We start from the raw sequence: 17,001 nt of genomic DNA, 5'->3' as shown, positions 1-17,001 counted from the left end.
GATATATGTGCACTTATTTGTGAAAGATGGTTTTGTATTTCTGATATTATTTCATGGGTTGTACCTTCCATGTGGTGGGGTATATTTTTCTTTATATTGTATTGTGTTTAACATTTATCTGAGTATTTTGGGTTTTATTCTTTGTATTTGGGATGTATGTGGCATTCAACATTAATTGTGATATGTGGAAAGTTATTTTTCCAGTCTTTGAGAACCCCCCTGATTTAAGGTTTAAAAAAACAGCAGCTAGAACTAAATTGTTTTGTTTTATGATTTTATATGCATTTTTAGTTTTGATATTAGTAACTAACAGTTCTATTTTCCTTGTGAAAAGTGGCTGATGCAGATAAAGAGCCCAATAAATAAGCTTCACCGCTGTGACGACAACGATCTTTGTGTCCTCCTCATTCAGTCATCACCCAAACACAACGCAGAGCCATTTGGGGAGCACACAGACGAAAAGGGTTACACACACACACACACACACACACACACACATATATATATATATATATATATATATATATATATATAAGAAATGTCACGATAGGTGTAGTGTGTTTTCTGAGTTCCCTGTGATGTACATGTCCAGCTGATTGGTCAATATTCTAATCATCCTGATGAAGGTTGTGTTGGTTAAAAGGACGAGCAATCAGTGTGAGTGCTGTCCAGCCCTCCGGCCACTGCTGACCCCGTGACCCCCTGAGTGACCCAAAGGTCAGCTCCTAAGGTCAACCATCTCCGGCCACTGCACTGGACAGAGTCGTCTCCATGGAAACGCAGGCCACAGAGAGACAGTGGGAGTCATGGAGACGACCCCTGGTTCCTGAGAAGTCCTTCCACTCCCTCTGCTGGAGCTCAACAAACAGACGCTGCAGCTCAGAGAGAACAGAAGCTGCTGGGGATGTTCCTTATGACCTCAATCTGGTGTCAGTCTGCTGCATGTAAAATCAGTCTAGACATTTTTATATTTTAAAGCAGAATTTAGGAAATGTTCCATACAGTGTATAATGCTGTGTTTCCACATAGGCCTATTCATCTTTTCTAATGTCATTTCCTTTCATTTGAGACCAGAAATCTAGGATTGAAGCTGTCATCTCCAATGCAAGAAAAACAAGTCAAGTGAATGAATGTCTTTGTGTTTTCCTTCAGAGTTTTCTGCTCAGCTGAGATCTGCAGTGTTCAGATTCATCATCGTGGTGAGTTATGGCCCTCTAGTGATGTAACAGTGTACAACACTTCATTATAATCTTCTGCTCATACACAATGGTATATTTAAATGTAACTTTATTATATTATATTATATTATACAAGTATAATGTTTGGAACAGTTATGATTGTTTAATGTTTAAAGTCTCTTCTGCTCACCAAATCTTAATTTATTGAATTAAAAAATACAATAAAATTATGAAATATTATTACAATTTAAAATAACTGCTTTCTATTGAATTTGTTAAAATCTAATGTATTTCTGTGATGCTCCGCTGTATTTTCAGCATCATTCCTCCAGTCTTCAGTGTCACATGATCTTCAGAAATCATGAAAATGAACATGTCATTATTATTATTATTATTAAATCATCATTATTATTAAAAACCTCTGTGCCACTGATTATTTTGTGGAAACTGTTTAACTGAACCTGTGCTCAGGTAACAGACGCCTGGTCATGTGACTCTTTGATTGATGACGTATGATCGATGCTGACTCGGAGAGGTTTGTTGTATTCAGACATATTTGTGGGTTTTACTTTAGACATTTTAAACATATTTGCTGATTCTTTGTGATTATGTACACAGATATTTTGGGAGCCACAGAAGTAGATTAATTGTCGTCTTTATTAAAGAGAGTTTTGCCGCCATTTTTAAATGTTAAACTATTGCTTTCATGTTACGCTTAGAATTGTTTTTCTATACTTGATAGGCATGATTAAGACGGTACGTTAAAAATGAGGGGGAAATGTCTTCAGTGATGTCATCATCTCTGTTCAGTTAAATAGTGTCTGTGCAATCATTTGCAATCAAGTCAATGATATCGCTGTAGATGAAGTGACCCCAACTAAGCAAGCCAGAGGCGACAGCGGCAAGGAACCGAAACTCCATCGGTGACAGAATGGAGAAAAAAACCTTGGGAGAAACCAGGCTCAGTTGGGGGCCAGTTCTCCTCTGACCAGACGAAACCAGTAGTTCAATTCCAGGCTGCAGCAAAGTCAGATTGTGCAGAAGAATCATCTGTTTCCTGTGGTCTTGTCCTGGTGGTCCTCTGAGACAAGGTCTTTACAGGGGATCTGTATCTGGGCTCTAGTTGTCCTGGTCTCCGCTGTCTTTCAGGGCAGTAGAGGTCCTTTCTAGGTGCTGATCCACCATCTGGTCTGGATACGTACTGGATCCGGGTGACTGCAGTGACCCTCTGATCTGGACACAGACTGGATCTGGTGGCCACGGTGACCTCGGAACAAGAGAGAAACAGACAAATATTAGCGTAGATGCCATTCTTCTAATGATGTAGAAAGTACATTGGGTGTTATGTGAAGTGTTTCCGGTTCCGGTTTACCTAATTAATGCAGCCTAAAAATCCTTTAACGGATTTGGATATTAAAAGCATATTAGTATGTTATGTGTATGCCAGGTTAAAGAGATGGGTCTTTAATCTAGATTTAAACTGCAAGAGTGTGTCTGCCTCCCGAACAATGTTAGGTAGGTTATTCCAGAGTTTAGGCGCCAAATAGGAAAAGGAGTTTTGAGAACGTAGTGGACGTAGAGGAGTATAATGTAAAAGGAGCTCATTCAAATACTGAGGTGCTAAACCATTCAGGGCTTTATAAGTAATAAGCAATATTTTAAAATCTATACGATGTTTGATAGGGAGCCAGTGCAGTGTGGACAGGACCGGGCTAATATGGTCATACTTCCTGGTTCTAGTAAGAACTCTTGCTGCTGCATTTTGGACTAGCTGTAGTTTGTTTACCAAGTGTGCAGAACAACCACCCAATAAAGCATTACAATAATCTAACCTTGAGGTCATAAATGCATGGATTAGCATTTCTGCATTTGACGTTGAGTGTGTTTGCCTCATTATTTGTTTCAAAAGGCCATGTTTGAGGACAGTGTGACCTTAAAAGAGCAACCTAGTATCAGTGCAGATGTCAGCTGCAAGCAACTTCAGCTATAATCCCATTCTTTCCCATGTGACTTCTCTCAAAACACTGCATTCAAACTATGCTTACAATAGTTTTCTATAGGATAAATCAAATATTTCATCAACGTCTGTCTCATGCTTCATTCTTGCTCTGATAAGTTGTTGTGTCTGTAACTTTAATCTTAACTTTAATTGACAATTAAACATCAGTAAAATGTTCCAAGACCAAAACATATGGTCCAGTCTTGAAATTTTAGGTGGTCCAAACTTTGTATATAATATGATATCTTTATATATTTGTTTAAGTTCAATTTAAACTAAAAAAAAAAAAAGAAATGTTGCCTAGACAATTTCAATTAACAATTCAGTTTCAGGTAATGATGTGTTTTTATGGTTTTAGTTATCAATAATAACTAATAATTCTTTATTCCTCTGTGAACACGAGCAAAGATATTTTCCTGGAAACATTAGTATAATGTTAGCAATCATACATGTTCTTGAAAACAGCTCTCTTGTTCTTGTGCTATTGCTTTGATGTTATAATATTAAAAACAAGATCTCATGCAAGTACTCTTTTGCCGTTAAATACTGAATATAGTAAGCATTTGTCATTCATTGTGTTATATATATATAACAATAAAGTTTCCTTGTTAAATTGTTAGTTCTAAATTTTGGTGAATTTATAAGAAACTTATTCAAAGCTTTTTTTTTAAATTTACTTTACACGTTCTATGCATTATATTGTTGGTATGACTGTACTTTTGTATTGACAAAGCATTTGCAGCTTGTCTGCAATGAGTCTGCAAATAAAAATAAAATAGAAGTTAAGTTGCGATAAAAAAAGAAAAAATCTAAACTAATTCAAAATATAAAAAAACTCATTGTATTTCAAAGATACTAAAATAACATTGCTTTTTAAACAACGTATATATTTTACCCCTTTAAAGAAGGTACTGATAACCATAAATAAAATCGAAATATAATAGAAAAACATATATTTGCCAGTATAAAATTACTCAAATTAATAGCAGTCCAACATCACTAACCATACCAGTCACTGTTTTTGGTAGAAATTATTACTATTGATATTACTATTATTTTTGCTTTTGCAGTATTTTGAAGTAAAACCTTTTTTTTTTTACATAATTCTTACTGTCCAAAAACTTTTAATTGGTAGTGTATTTACAAAAAGGTCACAATTAGTGGTACAAAAATAACGTGGCAGAATGTTAAAAAAAGATAAAATAGCAACATACAATATTTATAAAATGCCAAATGAACTTTTAGCGAGCGTTCTTCTCTCATCTCGCGAGAGTTGGCGCGGGATCTGCGCTCTGATGTTTCCGGTAACCTGCGGAGCGAGCAGCTGGGCCGAAGCTCACCGCGCCCTCTTCCTCCTCAGCCTCCTCTACCGGGACATTCCGCTCACCGGAATCGCCCTCACCCTCCACGGAGCTCGGGAGCTCATTTACCGTTACATGAGAGATCCAGAGAGCGCTGACAGGCGCTTTAAACCTCAGCGGACACTCGAACCGATGCTAGCAAGCTAACAGCATCCTGTCGCGCGGACAGATAAATCAAAACAATGTATTTATTTATTACTCCTAGTTCATTTATACTGCTTTTATAAAGCAAATGTGCTTCTCGCTCAGACACAGGTGTTACGTGTGTTAGCGACAGTAGCACGTGTTGTTTCTAAGTTACAGGTGCTTTTACTCTTAGTTTGTTGTTTATCTCTGTGTATTATAAGAGTCCGCATTAGTAAAGTGAATGTCAGCTCATTCATACTCTTAGAGGTTTAATAAAACAATGAGAAGATCTGAACAGTATATAGACTGATCTGGGAACTTAGCAGCTTGATGTCAAGTTGTGAATCAGAGTTATTACACAGTAAAGCTCAGTCTGAGCTCGTCTTAGATTAAACATCAGCCATGGCTCCGAAGAAGAGACCTGAGCCCATAGTTATAACCGGATCTGTGGAAGCACAGACGAGCTCTACATCCATCGACGCAGCTTCAGAGTAAGTTTGAAGTCCAGTCTGGGAAGAGAAGATCGTGTGCATGTCCCTTGACCTCTTTTCATTCATTTAATCTCAGAGCGAATCTCGAGGCCCTGCAGAAGAAGCTGGAAGAGCTGGATCTGGACGAGCAGCAGAAGAAGCGTCTGGAAGCTTTCCTCACGCAGAAAGCACATCTGGGCGAGCTGAAAGATGACGATTTCCAGCATATCAGTGAACTGGGCGCTGGGAACGGAGGGGTGGTTAATAAAGTGTGCCACAAACCCTCCGGCCTCGTAATGGCCCGGAAAGTGAGTCTCCAACATTTATCATTTATCATTTGCCATTTTCATCACAAACAGTTTTACAGAAGGTTAATTTCATGTCAACTCAACCAGGGGTCCCTGGGTTTAAATGTATGATTTAGCTAAAAAAAAAAAGAAAAGAAAGAAAGACATGTATAGTGATGAAAGCCAAAATATTAAATGTCTTGGATGAATATTTACTGAGTAATCCACTGTTTTAGATGGGGGTCAAAATTGCAGTTTTCACCTGATATTCAGAGTCAGATTACAGAGGGGTAAAAATGACTTCAGAAAGATGGCAGCATCATAATCTTACTTTTACACAGAGATTGTTAGATCTGTTAGTAAAAGCTGTTGACTTCAGCAATCTTTGTTGTGTTATGTGCCAATGGTGACCATCCAAAAATGGGGAAAGAGCACTTTTCAAGTTTTTCTCCAAAGTTTGCATGCTTGTAACTCAAGAAGTATTAAAGATATCTTAAAGCCATTTTAGATACTGGGTCTAAACAAACTTTTCTTTAGATATCTTTATTTTTACGGCCCTATATGGTTCGGTTCCAGAGATATTAGAATCGTAATATGGCTCCAGGAGTAAACCGTGTGATTATATTGGATGAGTTTACCTGTTGGGCGTGACGTTTAATCTCCTGACGATCTCTATAGTCCCATTTTGACAATTGTTAACAAATGCATATTTCAACACAAGGAAAAGCTTTAAAAATCATTAGGAGAAACAACTGGTGGAGTTTATGTCCTAGAATAAAACGGAAACAAAATATCTTGCGTAACCTTAAACCAATTAAAAAAAAACAACTGCAAAAAAATGCATCATCCCATCTCCAGTCAGTCATTCTATCATAAATGTTTCCTGTTGATTTTTTGGAATAATTTTCTGTTGTAATTGACAGCATAGCCATAATGAAAACATCTGCATGTGTTTGTGTAGTTAATTCATCTGGAGATCAAGCCGGCCGTCAGACATCAGATCATCCGGGAGCTGCAGGTCCTGCACGAGTGTAACTCACCGTACATCGTGGGCTTCTACGGAGCGTTTTACAGCGACGGCGAGATCAGCATCTGTATGGAGAACATGGTGCGTCTAGAGGCTTTTACAGTGACTGTAGTGCTGCAAAACGACTGATCGCATTCAGAACTCGTATTCTTCTTCTTGTCAGGACGGAGGCTCTCTGGATCAGGTTCAGAAAGAGGCTCGCAGAATTCCCGAGGAGATCTTGGGAAAAGTCAGCATAGCCGTGAGTGTTTACTGCAATAATGTGTTCAATTACAAAAGCCCTACTTCAGATTGTTTGAGTTTTCGATGTGTGCTAGTGATGCACTGATACAAAACAGCTCTATGTTTAATGACTGGATCTCTACATTATTACAGGAAAACATTGTGATTATTGTGCCACTGCAGCAGAGCAGCTCGAAATGTAATAAAGTGACAGATAAATGAAAGATAAAATACAGTAAAGAGAGAATGAAGAGTGAATATACAGAAGCTTTGTATGCCGTATTTTTCGGACTGTAAGTCGCACCGGAGTATAAGTAGCATCAGTCCAAAACTACGTCATGACGAGGAAAAAAAACATATATATAAGTTGCATTGGAGTATAAGTCACATTTATTTAAAACCAAGAACCAAGAGAAGACATTACCGTCTCCAGCAGCGAGAGGGCGCTCTATGTCTTCAGTGTAGACTACAGGAGAACTGAGCAGCATAGAGCGCCCTCTGGCGGCAGGAGACAGTAATGTTTTCTCTTTGTTCATGTCAAATTAATTTTGATAAATAAGTCGCACCTGACTATAAGTCACAGGACCAGCCAAACAATGAAAAAAGTGTGACTTGTAGTCCGGAAAATACGGTAGTTTGTTTTAACAAGTGGAAGGTAGCATGTAGATGTCTAAAGGAAACATCTATTTACCAATATAAATTTTGCAAGCTAATATGATATTTTTGGTTTCTTTGCCCAAAAGAGGTGTCAGTAATCATTGGAAAGTTTTCAGAATGAAAGAAACATTTCAGTATTGCAAAGTGGTGTGAAATCTCCGATGTGATCTGAAGTTGTCACAATTTTTTATAAGAATAATTACTCGAAAACTTGAATAATTTGCTTCTGTAAAAAACAAAAGGTGATGTTTAGCACAATCTTCATGCTGCTCTTTTTTTTTTTTTTTTTAAACGATGGAACAAATCTCCACTGAAGCTCTCAAATATCATTCTTGCTCTTGTTGTATGGAAAAATATAGTTTTGGAACAACATTTATACTGTTTCATTTTTAATTATTAATTTTTTCTCTTCAAACAGGTTTTAAGAGGTCTCGCTTACCTTCGAGAAAAGCACCAGATTATTCACAGAGGTAAAGGATAAAACACTTCTCCACTTCACACTGCACTTAATAATCGTGCAGTTATTCATCTGAAATGTGTATATACTGTACATTATTACTGTGACAATAGAAGTTATATCTGGAGAGGATGTGATTCCTGTCTTTTCATCCTCCAGTGTAAAAGCTGTTAAAATAAGACGCTTGTTGTAGTATTTCAGTTTGTACACACTGATTTGTGGTCAGAAATATGAGTGCTGTACTCTGTCTGAATTAAAAACAGAAGTACAGACTGTGTTGAAATAATTCTGTCTGTATCTGTCAAACACAAGCACTTGTAGGAAGATAAGACCGTGTTTTCTTGTTCACAGATGTGAAACCTTCCAATATCCTGGTGAATTCCCGCGGAGAGATCAAACTGTGTGACTTCGGCGTGAGCGGCCAGCTCATCGACTCCATGGCTAACTCTTTTGTAGGAACGCGCTCGTACATGTCGGTATGTTTCCACTGGTGTTTAGAGAGAGGATCAGATGTGTTCAAGGGCATGTTTGCATGAAATCGTGTGTGTGTGTGTGTGTGTGTGTGTGTGTCAGCCGGAGCGGTTGCAGGGCACTCATTACTCGGTGCAGTCAGACGTGTGGAGCATGGGTCTGTCTCTGGTGGAGCTGGCCATCGGCCGTTATCCCATTCCTCCACCCGATGCGAGGGAGCTGGAGGGCATCTTCGGCAGGGCAGTGATGGATGTGAGGGATCCAGGGACACACAGTACGTCTGCTCGACCCAGAGCCCCCGGGAGACCCGCCAGCGGTGAGAAACCTTATCTTTGTGGAGGGCAGCGAGAGTCTTGTGCACTGTGATGAAACTGAAGGAGTAGTGAGGGATTTCTGTGCTATTAGAGTCACCACATGAGACATAACTGCTCAGAGGTTTAGGATTCTTCGAATGTTTTTTTAAAAAAATGCTTGCCGTTGTTGCATTTATTTGATGAAAAATACAGTAAAAAGAGTAATACTGTGAAATATTAAAACAGTTGTGAATGTTAAAGTGTAATGTATTTCTGTGATGCTCCGCTGTATTTTCAGCATCATTCCTCCAGTCTTCAGTGTCACATGATCTTCAGAAATCAGAATAATATGATCATTTACTGCTCGAGAAACATTTCTGATTATTATCAGTGTTGAAATCGGTTGTGCTGATCAATATTTTTGTGAAACTGGGATGCATTTTATTTTTCAGGATTCACAGATGAACAGAAAGTTCAGAAGAACAGCATTTATTAGAAATAGAAGTCTTATGTAACTATCACTTTTGAGCAATTTTTGAACTCTTTCTGTGATTAAGTTTTTTGTGTGTGTGTTACAAATTTATTTTTTTGTTAACAAATTTAAGTTAAAAAACATGTTTAATTTGTACATTTTAATTTTAAAATTAAACACTGATAAATGAATACATTAACAACATTGATATTAATCAGAAATGTTTCTTGAATCATTATTCTGATTTCTGAAGATCATGTGACACTGAAGACTGGAGGAATGATGCTGAAAATACAGCGGAGCATCACAGAAATATATTACGCTTTAACACATATTCACTCAGAAAACAGCTGTTTGAAATAGTAATAATATTTCACATTATTAGTATTTTTGACTTCATTCCAAACTTGTTACTGATAGTCTAAATTCAAAGCAGTGAATATGACTAGTGTAATATCATGTTGAATGCCAGCAGGGGTCAGTATAAAGACACGGCTCACTGTTATATCACACAAACATGAAGTGTCTCATTTCTCTCTGTGTGACTGTTCTCTTTCAGGTCCAGGGCCAGTCATGGCTATATTTGAGCTGCTGGATTATATAGTCAATGAGGTGAGAGTCTTACGCTTTCAAACACAAGCTTCAGTTTCAGACTGAACGCCTGGACACCTGCTGTCCTGAAGCTGACGTCTGTGTCTGAACTAACAGTATTCATTACTTCGTGTGTAGAGCAGTAGTTTCCAGTGCAGGGCTCTTTAAGTCACTGCTGCGGTTATTATTGATGTGTATGTGTGTGTTATCCATCAGCCGCCTCCTAAACTCCCTCACGGCGTCTTCACTCCTGATTTCCAGGACTTTGTGACCAAATGGTGAGAGATGTTCCTCAGCAGGTGAAGTGCAACATCTTTGGTGCGTCTCCTCAGACATAATCTCAGTGTTTTCTGTGTGTTTTTGTCTTGTAGTCTGATAAAAAACCCTGCGGACCGAGCGGACCTGAAGATGCTGGTGGTGAGAGCACATTCCTTATGTTTATGATATCAAATCACAGTTTACTTTTGATAAATGTGTTTGATCATGAAGTATCCATTATTAGTATTATTATTATTACAGAAGTTAATAACAACCAAGCATATCATATATCCTACTTACTGGACTGTTGCTGGAGTCAAACGTGTGTGTGTGTGTGTGTGTGTGTGTGTGTGTGTGTGTGTGATCTCTCGCTTCCAGAATCACACGTTTATTAAGCGCTCCGAGGTGGAGGAGGTGGACTTCGCTGGATGGTTGTGTAAAACTATGGGGCTCAATCAGCCCAGCACACCCACCCAAACATCTGAATGACACACACACACACACACACACCTGACCGGCACAAAACAAGTGTTTCCAGCCTCTCTGATGGTACACCTGCAGAGCTGCTTGTTTGACACTTTGACTTCTGTATTCAAGGATGAATCTCATGGATCCAGTCAAGAACACAAACATTTCACGCACAAATCTGCTAAATAAGGGATGCATGTATTTTTAAGATCTTTTTCTTGCCAAAAAAGTGCATTTGCCCCCAGAAACCCAATGAAACATTACTAAATTATGAAGCAAAGTCCCATACACTTTTAAAAATAAAGCTGTTTCAAAAGCTTCTTCACAAGCGATGCTATAGAAGAAGTGTTTTCGGTTCCACAAAGAAGCGTCTCTTTCTTTTTTAAATCTTTTAAGGTTCTTTAAGACAAAGAAGGTTCTTCTATGACATCGTGAAGCACCTTTATTTATAAGAGTGTATTGTAGTATTTGTAGTACTTACAGTAGTATTTTTTTACTGTAGTATGCAAAAAAAATACAGGTACTGTTATGTACTTGACTAATAAAAATAATTGCAAAGATGAAATTACTGAAATTAGTAAAAGGAAGGTTTGGTGAATTGTTTTGAAAATGTCACAATGCAAAAGCGATCTTAAATCTGGTCTTATTTCGGATATTTTTCGTTTGGTTTCTCGTGAGGATGTTTTGGACACACACACACACACGTTCTCGTCTGGTTCTTCATCATGTGTAACACAGAATGATTTCTGTTTGTTCGTTCTTGCGTTTCTCACACACAGTTGCTGCTTTAAAGACTCAATAAAGTGATTGTAGAGGGGATGAACTGATTCTGGCTCGTGCTGCTGTTTGTTTAAATGGAGAAGTTGGGACTTAATATCAAATCTGTGCTGTTTTAGTTTCACAAACACGTTTGGCATCCGAAATAAAGACTGACATTTCAAAATCAGCGACTTACAAGCAACTCTTCACTGTTCCATGTACATATAATATAATGTGCTCTGTTTAGTGATAAATGATTTATATATGTATATATTTTCACTAATATATTTTTTTATGTCATATGATTTGTCATTTGTTCATTATTGATTGATAACGATGCTGCTCTCTAGATACCACTTCTATGTAAGTAGGACTTTTCACCTGATTTATCTGAAAGCGCAGAATTAATACTGACTCTTGAATGAGGAAGTTTAATAATAGTTTTATTAATGTCCTTCAGAGAAGGTTTAGTGATTTCCTGATCCAGATCACACTGGTTCATCTTCAAAACCAGTTTATGGTAAGAGTTTGTCGATGTGATGATTTAGTCATGCTGCCCAAGTTTGCACTTGTGTGTGAGTGATGTGACGCCTGTGTCAGCCAGCAGGGGGCAGTACACACATTTTTTTTTTTTTTTAAGTTGAAAAAACTTAAGACAACCAGCTTCAGCAGATTTTTTGAGGTTTATCCACTTTTTGGTGTAAAGACTGAAGCTGAGAAGTTACGTTTGTTTTTTGTTTTTTTGCTTGTATCAGTCTTTATTCATTGTCACAAATGCTTGAGGAGTTTTTGGGGTTATTTGTCCATTTTCATGCTTAGAATTCTTCATGTAAAACTTATTTTTACATAATTCATACTGTTATAAGAATGTTCTTATAATATAGGAAGCCTATAGTGGGTCAGATTTGTAGCAATGTAGCCTTTCATCAATGGATGCTCTGCAGTGAATGGGTGCCGTCACAATCACAAAACATCACAATAATCCACAGCACTCCAGTCCATCAGTGAACATCTGGAGAAGACAAAAGATGAAACACATCCAGCATTAATATGTTTCTAACTCAAACACATAGAGTCTATAATCCATAATAACACTTCCTCCAGTGAAAAAGTGTTCTGGTCTGAATCAGGAGAGAAATCTGCACAGATCAAGCAGCGTTTAAACAGGAGATGCACAATATTTGGCCAGAAGTGAAGGTTTGACGTTAAAATCATCTTAATGCTGGATTTATTTCAGGTTTTGTCTTCTCCAGATGTTCACTGATGGACTGGAGTGCTGTGGATTATTGTGATGTTTTTATCAGACTCTCATTCTGACGGCACCCATTCACTACAGAGCATCCATTGATGAGACACTGATGCAGTGCTACATTTCTCCAAATCTGATGAAGAAACACACTCATCCTAATCTCGGATGAGGACATTTTCAGTAGATGTTAACTTGCGGGTGAACTATTCCTTCAATCACTATAAGATCCAGTGGTGTCTTGTAAACTGAAGTTAAAAACCAAGACAAGAAATACCGAGCAGTGCATGACTCGTGAACTCATAATAACATGCGGTTTACTCTCACTATTACTAGCATCTGTGGCAAATCTGTGGCTGAAAGCGTGAAGGTTTTGTCCCGGTCAGTGATGTTTTACTAGTGACCCGAGTATGAGGTCATGGTGTGTTTTCACACTGATTCTGGGTATTTACCCCACAGTCGTCAGGACGGGGGGCTTTAAAGCCTCACTCACTGCCGCAGTCATACCACAAGCTCTGCAGTCATTAATATGCAAAAATGCAAATGAGTGGGTAATTAAGAGCAGGAGTTCCACAGAGGCTCTTTGATTGCTAATGAATTCTAATCTGGCAGAACGGGGGATGGGCTGATGAAAACATGCACTCGTTATTCAACCCTCGCTCAGAAATTCGGGTTTGTCCAACCCAAATCATTTAAACTAACCTTGATTTTCTTGAAATAATGCATGCAAAAAATAATGACAGTTCCGATCATGGTTCAGCATGCAAATATTATGGTTTTGCATGCCTTTAAGATTATTTTAATGTGTGACATTGTTTTAAAATTTTAATCTTAAATCCAAACCAAGTCTTAATTTATTGTTGAATTAGAAATTTTGACTTTTGTAAAAATATAAACTTGCAGTTCTAAAAAAAAAAAATCATGTTGTGTGTGTGTGTGTGTGTGTGTGTTGCAATTACTTTTTATATTTTTTATTTTGAGGTGGAAACAGAATTGCATAATGCATTAAAAAAATCTATTACAATATAAAAGTCAGAATTGCGAGATATAACTACAGTTAAAAAAAAGTCTGAATAAAAGTGTTATCTCACAATTTTAGATAAGATTACTGTAAACTCATAATTCTGAGATTAAAAAGTTATTTACATTTTATAGTAGTTGGGGGAAAAAAGACTCAGAATTCAGACCAAACACTAAATATGAGATGTTTTTTTATTATCCCGTGTCCGACACAGCTTTCCTTTGAATCTGGTTCAGACCTTCAGCATTATTTATTTAGTTGCTTAGATGCATTACTCAATAAATAATGCTAAATGGCGTTCCCCTGAGGCCTTATTTGTGTTTGCGTGTTTGTTTTCTGCTGCGTCTGACCCTCAGCGAGTGGGTTTGGGGGTTCGGGCAAAGCCTGAAACTGCAGCATATGTGTTGCAAAACCCAAACGATGTTAAATTAGCATTTTGGCAAGCCATGACTTCACATATGCAGAGAGAGACGGAGATGTTGTTTAGAGCTCCCCTGACGACTGCATCTCATCTGTCTCTCTCTCTCTCTCTCTCTCTCTCTCTCTCTCGGTCTGTCTGTCTCATGCATTCTTTCACTTGCATTCAGGACTAATGTAAGCAATGCACAATATCTGATGCAAGTGTTGTTGCACTGAATCAAAAGCAGGTAAACATGTGTAAGAAAACCTGATCACATGACACTGTCACTATGATGTTATGAACTAAAGATGTCACAGTGCACAGAGTGTTTGCGAAGTCTCTTTTTAACATGTGGTAATGTGGTTTTTAGGGTCTCAGTAGTGGTTATTTACTGGGCCGTGTCAAGCTCATCGTGGTTTCATGAATGTTTTCGCCTACAGTTTTGGGGCAGATGCCAGTAAGAGAGGCAGATCTCACTCCTGACCGTAAAGAGGCTGTTATGATCGATTTGAGTCATGCTTTATGAGCGTCACTGATGACAGAATATGGGAGGATTACTGTAGTGCCTAATCATTTAAAAAAACAAAAACAGGGTTCACACGTTTGATTAAGTGCACAGTGTGTGTCGTTTTTGAGTAGACACTACAGGCAAATGCAGCGGTTTTTATGCACTGCTCAACTTTGAGATATTGATCTGTTTTGCTTCAAAACATCAAAAATACACTTTTTAATGTTTATTTCACTGCACTTTGTCTTTTTACATCTGTGGATTTAAATTTCAGTATATGTAATTAAATATAAATATCTCTATTTTTACTGAAGGTTTTGTTAATATATCATTCTCGCTGATTAAAAAAAAAAATTCAAAAATTTTTTTTTTCTGTTGACAGAATTTTCTTTCTTTATATATTTTTTTATGAAATCAAACAAGAAATCCAAAAGTGTTTATTTCATTGCACATCGTCTTTTTGCATCTGTAGATTTAGAAATATAAATATCTATATTTTTTCTTAAGAGTTTGTTCATATATCATTCTCACTGATTTAAAAAAAAATTATTCATCTTACAGTATTTTCTTTCTTTTTTTATTATTATTTTTTTTTTTTATGAAGTAAAACAGGAAATCCAAAAACCTGTAATATGTCACAAAATCAAATATGTTTGAATCTGGCCTTATCCAATATTCAGATTTCTGTTTTTAGAAATTTATGCAAATGAATGCATTTTTTATTAAATAATGCCTCATTTGCATATTTAAACATAACATTTCAGAACACTTGTAATCTGAAAACACTAAACATAAAGTATCACACGCTAACCATCTTTCAGGTCACTCTGAACAACAAATGCATCAGACGTGTGATGAATCGGCTCAATATCAGCTCAGAATATCGAACATGTTTGATGTCTCGTCAACTTTCTGTGCAGTTCTCTTTGATGCATCAGAGAAAGATTCTGTGCAACATTTGCATAGTGTTTATTCTTCTTGTGCTCTTTTGCATGAGGCTCTTCGCTGCAGTCGGTAGGTATCTGGTGGCTCTTTAATAGAGCTGATGAAGCTCTCTGCTCTGACACACACTTCCTCTCCTGCGACCGCAGCGCTGCACAGTAGCTGTGTGTCGAGCTGCAGGAGTGTGTGTGCTCAGGAAGTGTGTGTCGTGTACTGTAACCTGAGCGTGGGTGTTCAGACACACCGGGTCTCCCCAAAAACGACATCAAGGGAACCCCGGCGTACAGGACAAATGCTGAAAGCCCAGCCTGAGGACACCAACATCTGCTCAGAGGAAGAGCCATCAATCTCTGCTTCTCGTTCTGTGTGTAATCTTGATAGATGTGACTGGGAGATGCTGCACTAGATGAGAATGACTCCTCAAAATCACGTGTGTTGTTTGAGGAGAGGAGTTCTGCTGTTTAACACAGCAGAAAACATGTGGAAAAAACCTCATCTGGAGACCAGAAGATCTCAGAGATGCAATGGTGCAGGACCTGTTAAAAAAAAAAAAAACTCTTGCAAACACCACAGCTGACAGGAAACATTCCGGCAAAGTTCTCTCCAAGTTATGAACAAAGGCTTTTCCAGAACATTTGTTCAAAGCGGGGTTTAATGTTATTTATGCACTGTGCATGGAACATCTTTTAATAATCGTGACAGGAAACGTTCTCGCAATGTTTTCTCAAACTTTTTCTAATATTGTTAATAGAATGTTGATTCAAAGTTATCTGGTCTTTCATGTTTTTCAAAATGTTACATTATGGAAACATTTTTTTTTAAAACGCTTTAGTTTGATGTTGATCTAACATTTTTTTCAATGTTCCAGTAACGTTAATAGAATGTTCTCAAAGCATCGGCACAAAAACGTTATTAATGCATTGTTCATGGAATTTATTTTCTGAAACGTCAGTTTTAATCTCGTCTAACGTTTGCTACAATTGTTTTTTTTTCTTTTTTCGGAATGTTCAGAAAACTTTAAAATGTAACATTCCCATAATCTTGGCAGAGTGATACAATGGAATGTTCCCTTAACATCTGTATAGATTTATTTTATCTTTTTAACTGGAAATTTTTACATTTTAGAGATCATTCAGAAAACACATGTTTATAACTTAAAGTGAACAGTAGCACAACGTTCTTTGAATGTATTTCTGTTAGCTGGGCACCCAGGAGTTTTCAGAAACCTGTGCTTTTTCATGTGTACCTTAAAACTCGCTCCCAACCTGCGGGACGAGGATGCATGCGCTGTCTTGAGAAATATCTGCAAGTGTCAGAGGAAGTAGTGTGTGTGTGAACTAGAGCTAGAAAAAGCCCCTTTGAACTAGTTTGCACGGTGGTCTCGCTGCATGTGTGTGTGTGTGTGTGTGTGTGTGTGCTGTCCCTCTCAACGCTGCTTGGTTTTCTTGAGAATTATAAACCACGAGCCCAGACACACGGCTGCCAGCATATCATCAAAGACGAGATTCGCTAGAAGCAGGTGCACAATCATCCCACAACATTAACACTGTGATGTCTGATACGACACACACCTCACACACACACCTGAGCCATCACAATCCACTCCGTTTACTTTTATACTCAGGATCATGCCAGCTACTAAAAGGGTTCTGAGTGTCGTTTCATAAATAATGCACTGAAATAAGTGTAATGCATTGATGATGTGTGTGGAGCTGCAGCGCTGGGCTCTCTCCGCAGACGAGGGTTTGATCTGGGTCACATGACCGCTGACTTCCTGTTTGCAGTAAC

The 17,001-nt window shown here is 37.8% G+C and overlaps 1 protein-coding gene across 1 annotated transcript; it reads left to right on the top strand.

Annotated features, from left to right (window-relative positions):
• The first annotated feature begins 4,453 nt into the window (after positions 1 to 4,453).
• Positions 4,454 to 11,283, top strand: LOC113045154 (dual specificity mitogen-activated protein kinase kinase 2-like). The gene is made up of 11 exons (XM_026205351.1): positions 4,454 to 5,155; positions 5,232 to 5,442; positions 6,383 to 6,529; positions 6,612 to 6,689; positions 7,746 to 7,797; positions 8,136 to 8,260; positions 8,358 to 8,571; positions 9,580 to 9,632; positions 9,828 to 9,889; positions 9,983 to 10,028; positions 10,248 to 11,283. Exons 1-11 carry the CDS (start codon positions 5,067 to 5,069, stop codon positions 10,356 to 10,358), a joined length of 1,188 nt encoding a protein of 395 aa, XP_026061136.1. The 5' UTR covers positions 4,454 to 5,066; the 3' UTR covers positions 10,359 to 11,283.
• The last annotated feature ends 5,718 nt before the right edge of the window (positions 11,284 to 17,001 follow it).

This window comes from Carassius auratus, chromosome 27 (genome assembly GCF_003368295.1).
Source record: "Carassius auratus strain Wakin chromosome 27, ASM336829v1, whole genome shotgun sequence".
NCBI lineage: Eukaryota > Metazoa > Chordata > Actinopteri > Cypriniformes > Cyprinidae > Carassius > Carassius auratus.
Note: the sequence above shows the minus strand (reverse complement) of the source record. Positions and strands in the feature narration are given on the sequence as shown.

What these genes read in the sequence shown, in the direction of transcription:
- LOC113045154 (XM_026205351.1), top strand. Translation starts at nt 5,067, where the DNA reads ATGGCTCCGAAGAAGAGACCTGAGCCCATAGTTATAACCGGATCTGTG. An exon ending in GCACCAGATTATTCACAGAG is followed by an intron (nt 7,798 to 8,135) that starts GTAAAGGATAAA and finishes TCTTGTTCACAG; the next exon opens with ATGTGAAACCTTCCAATATC. An exon ending in CAGGACTTTGTGACCAAATG is followed by an intron (nt 9,890 to 9,982) that starts GTGAGAGATGTT and finishes TTTGTCTTGTAG; the next exon opens with TCTGATAAAAAACCCTGCGG.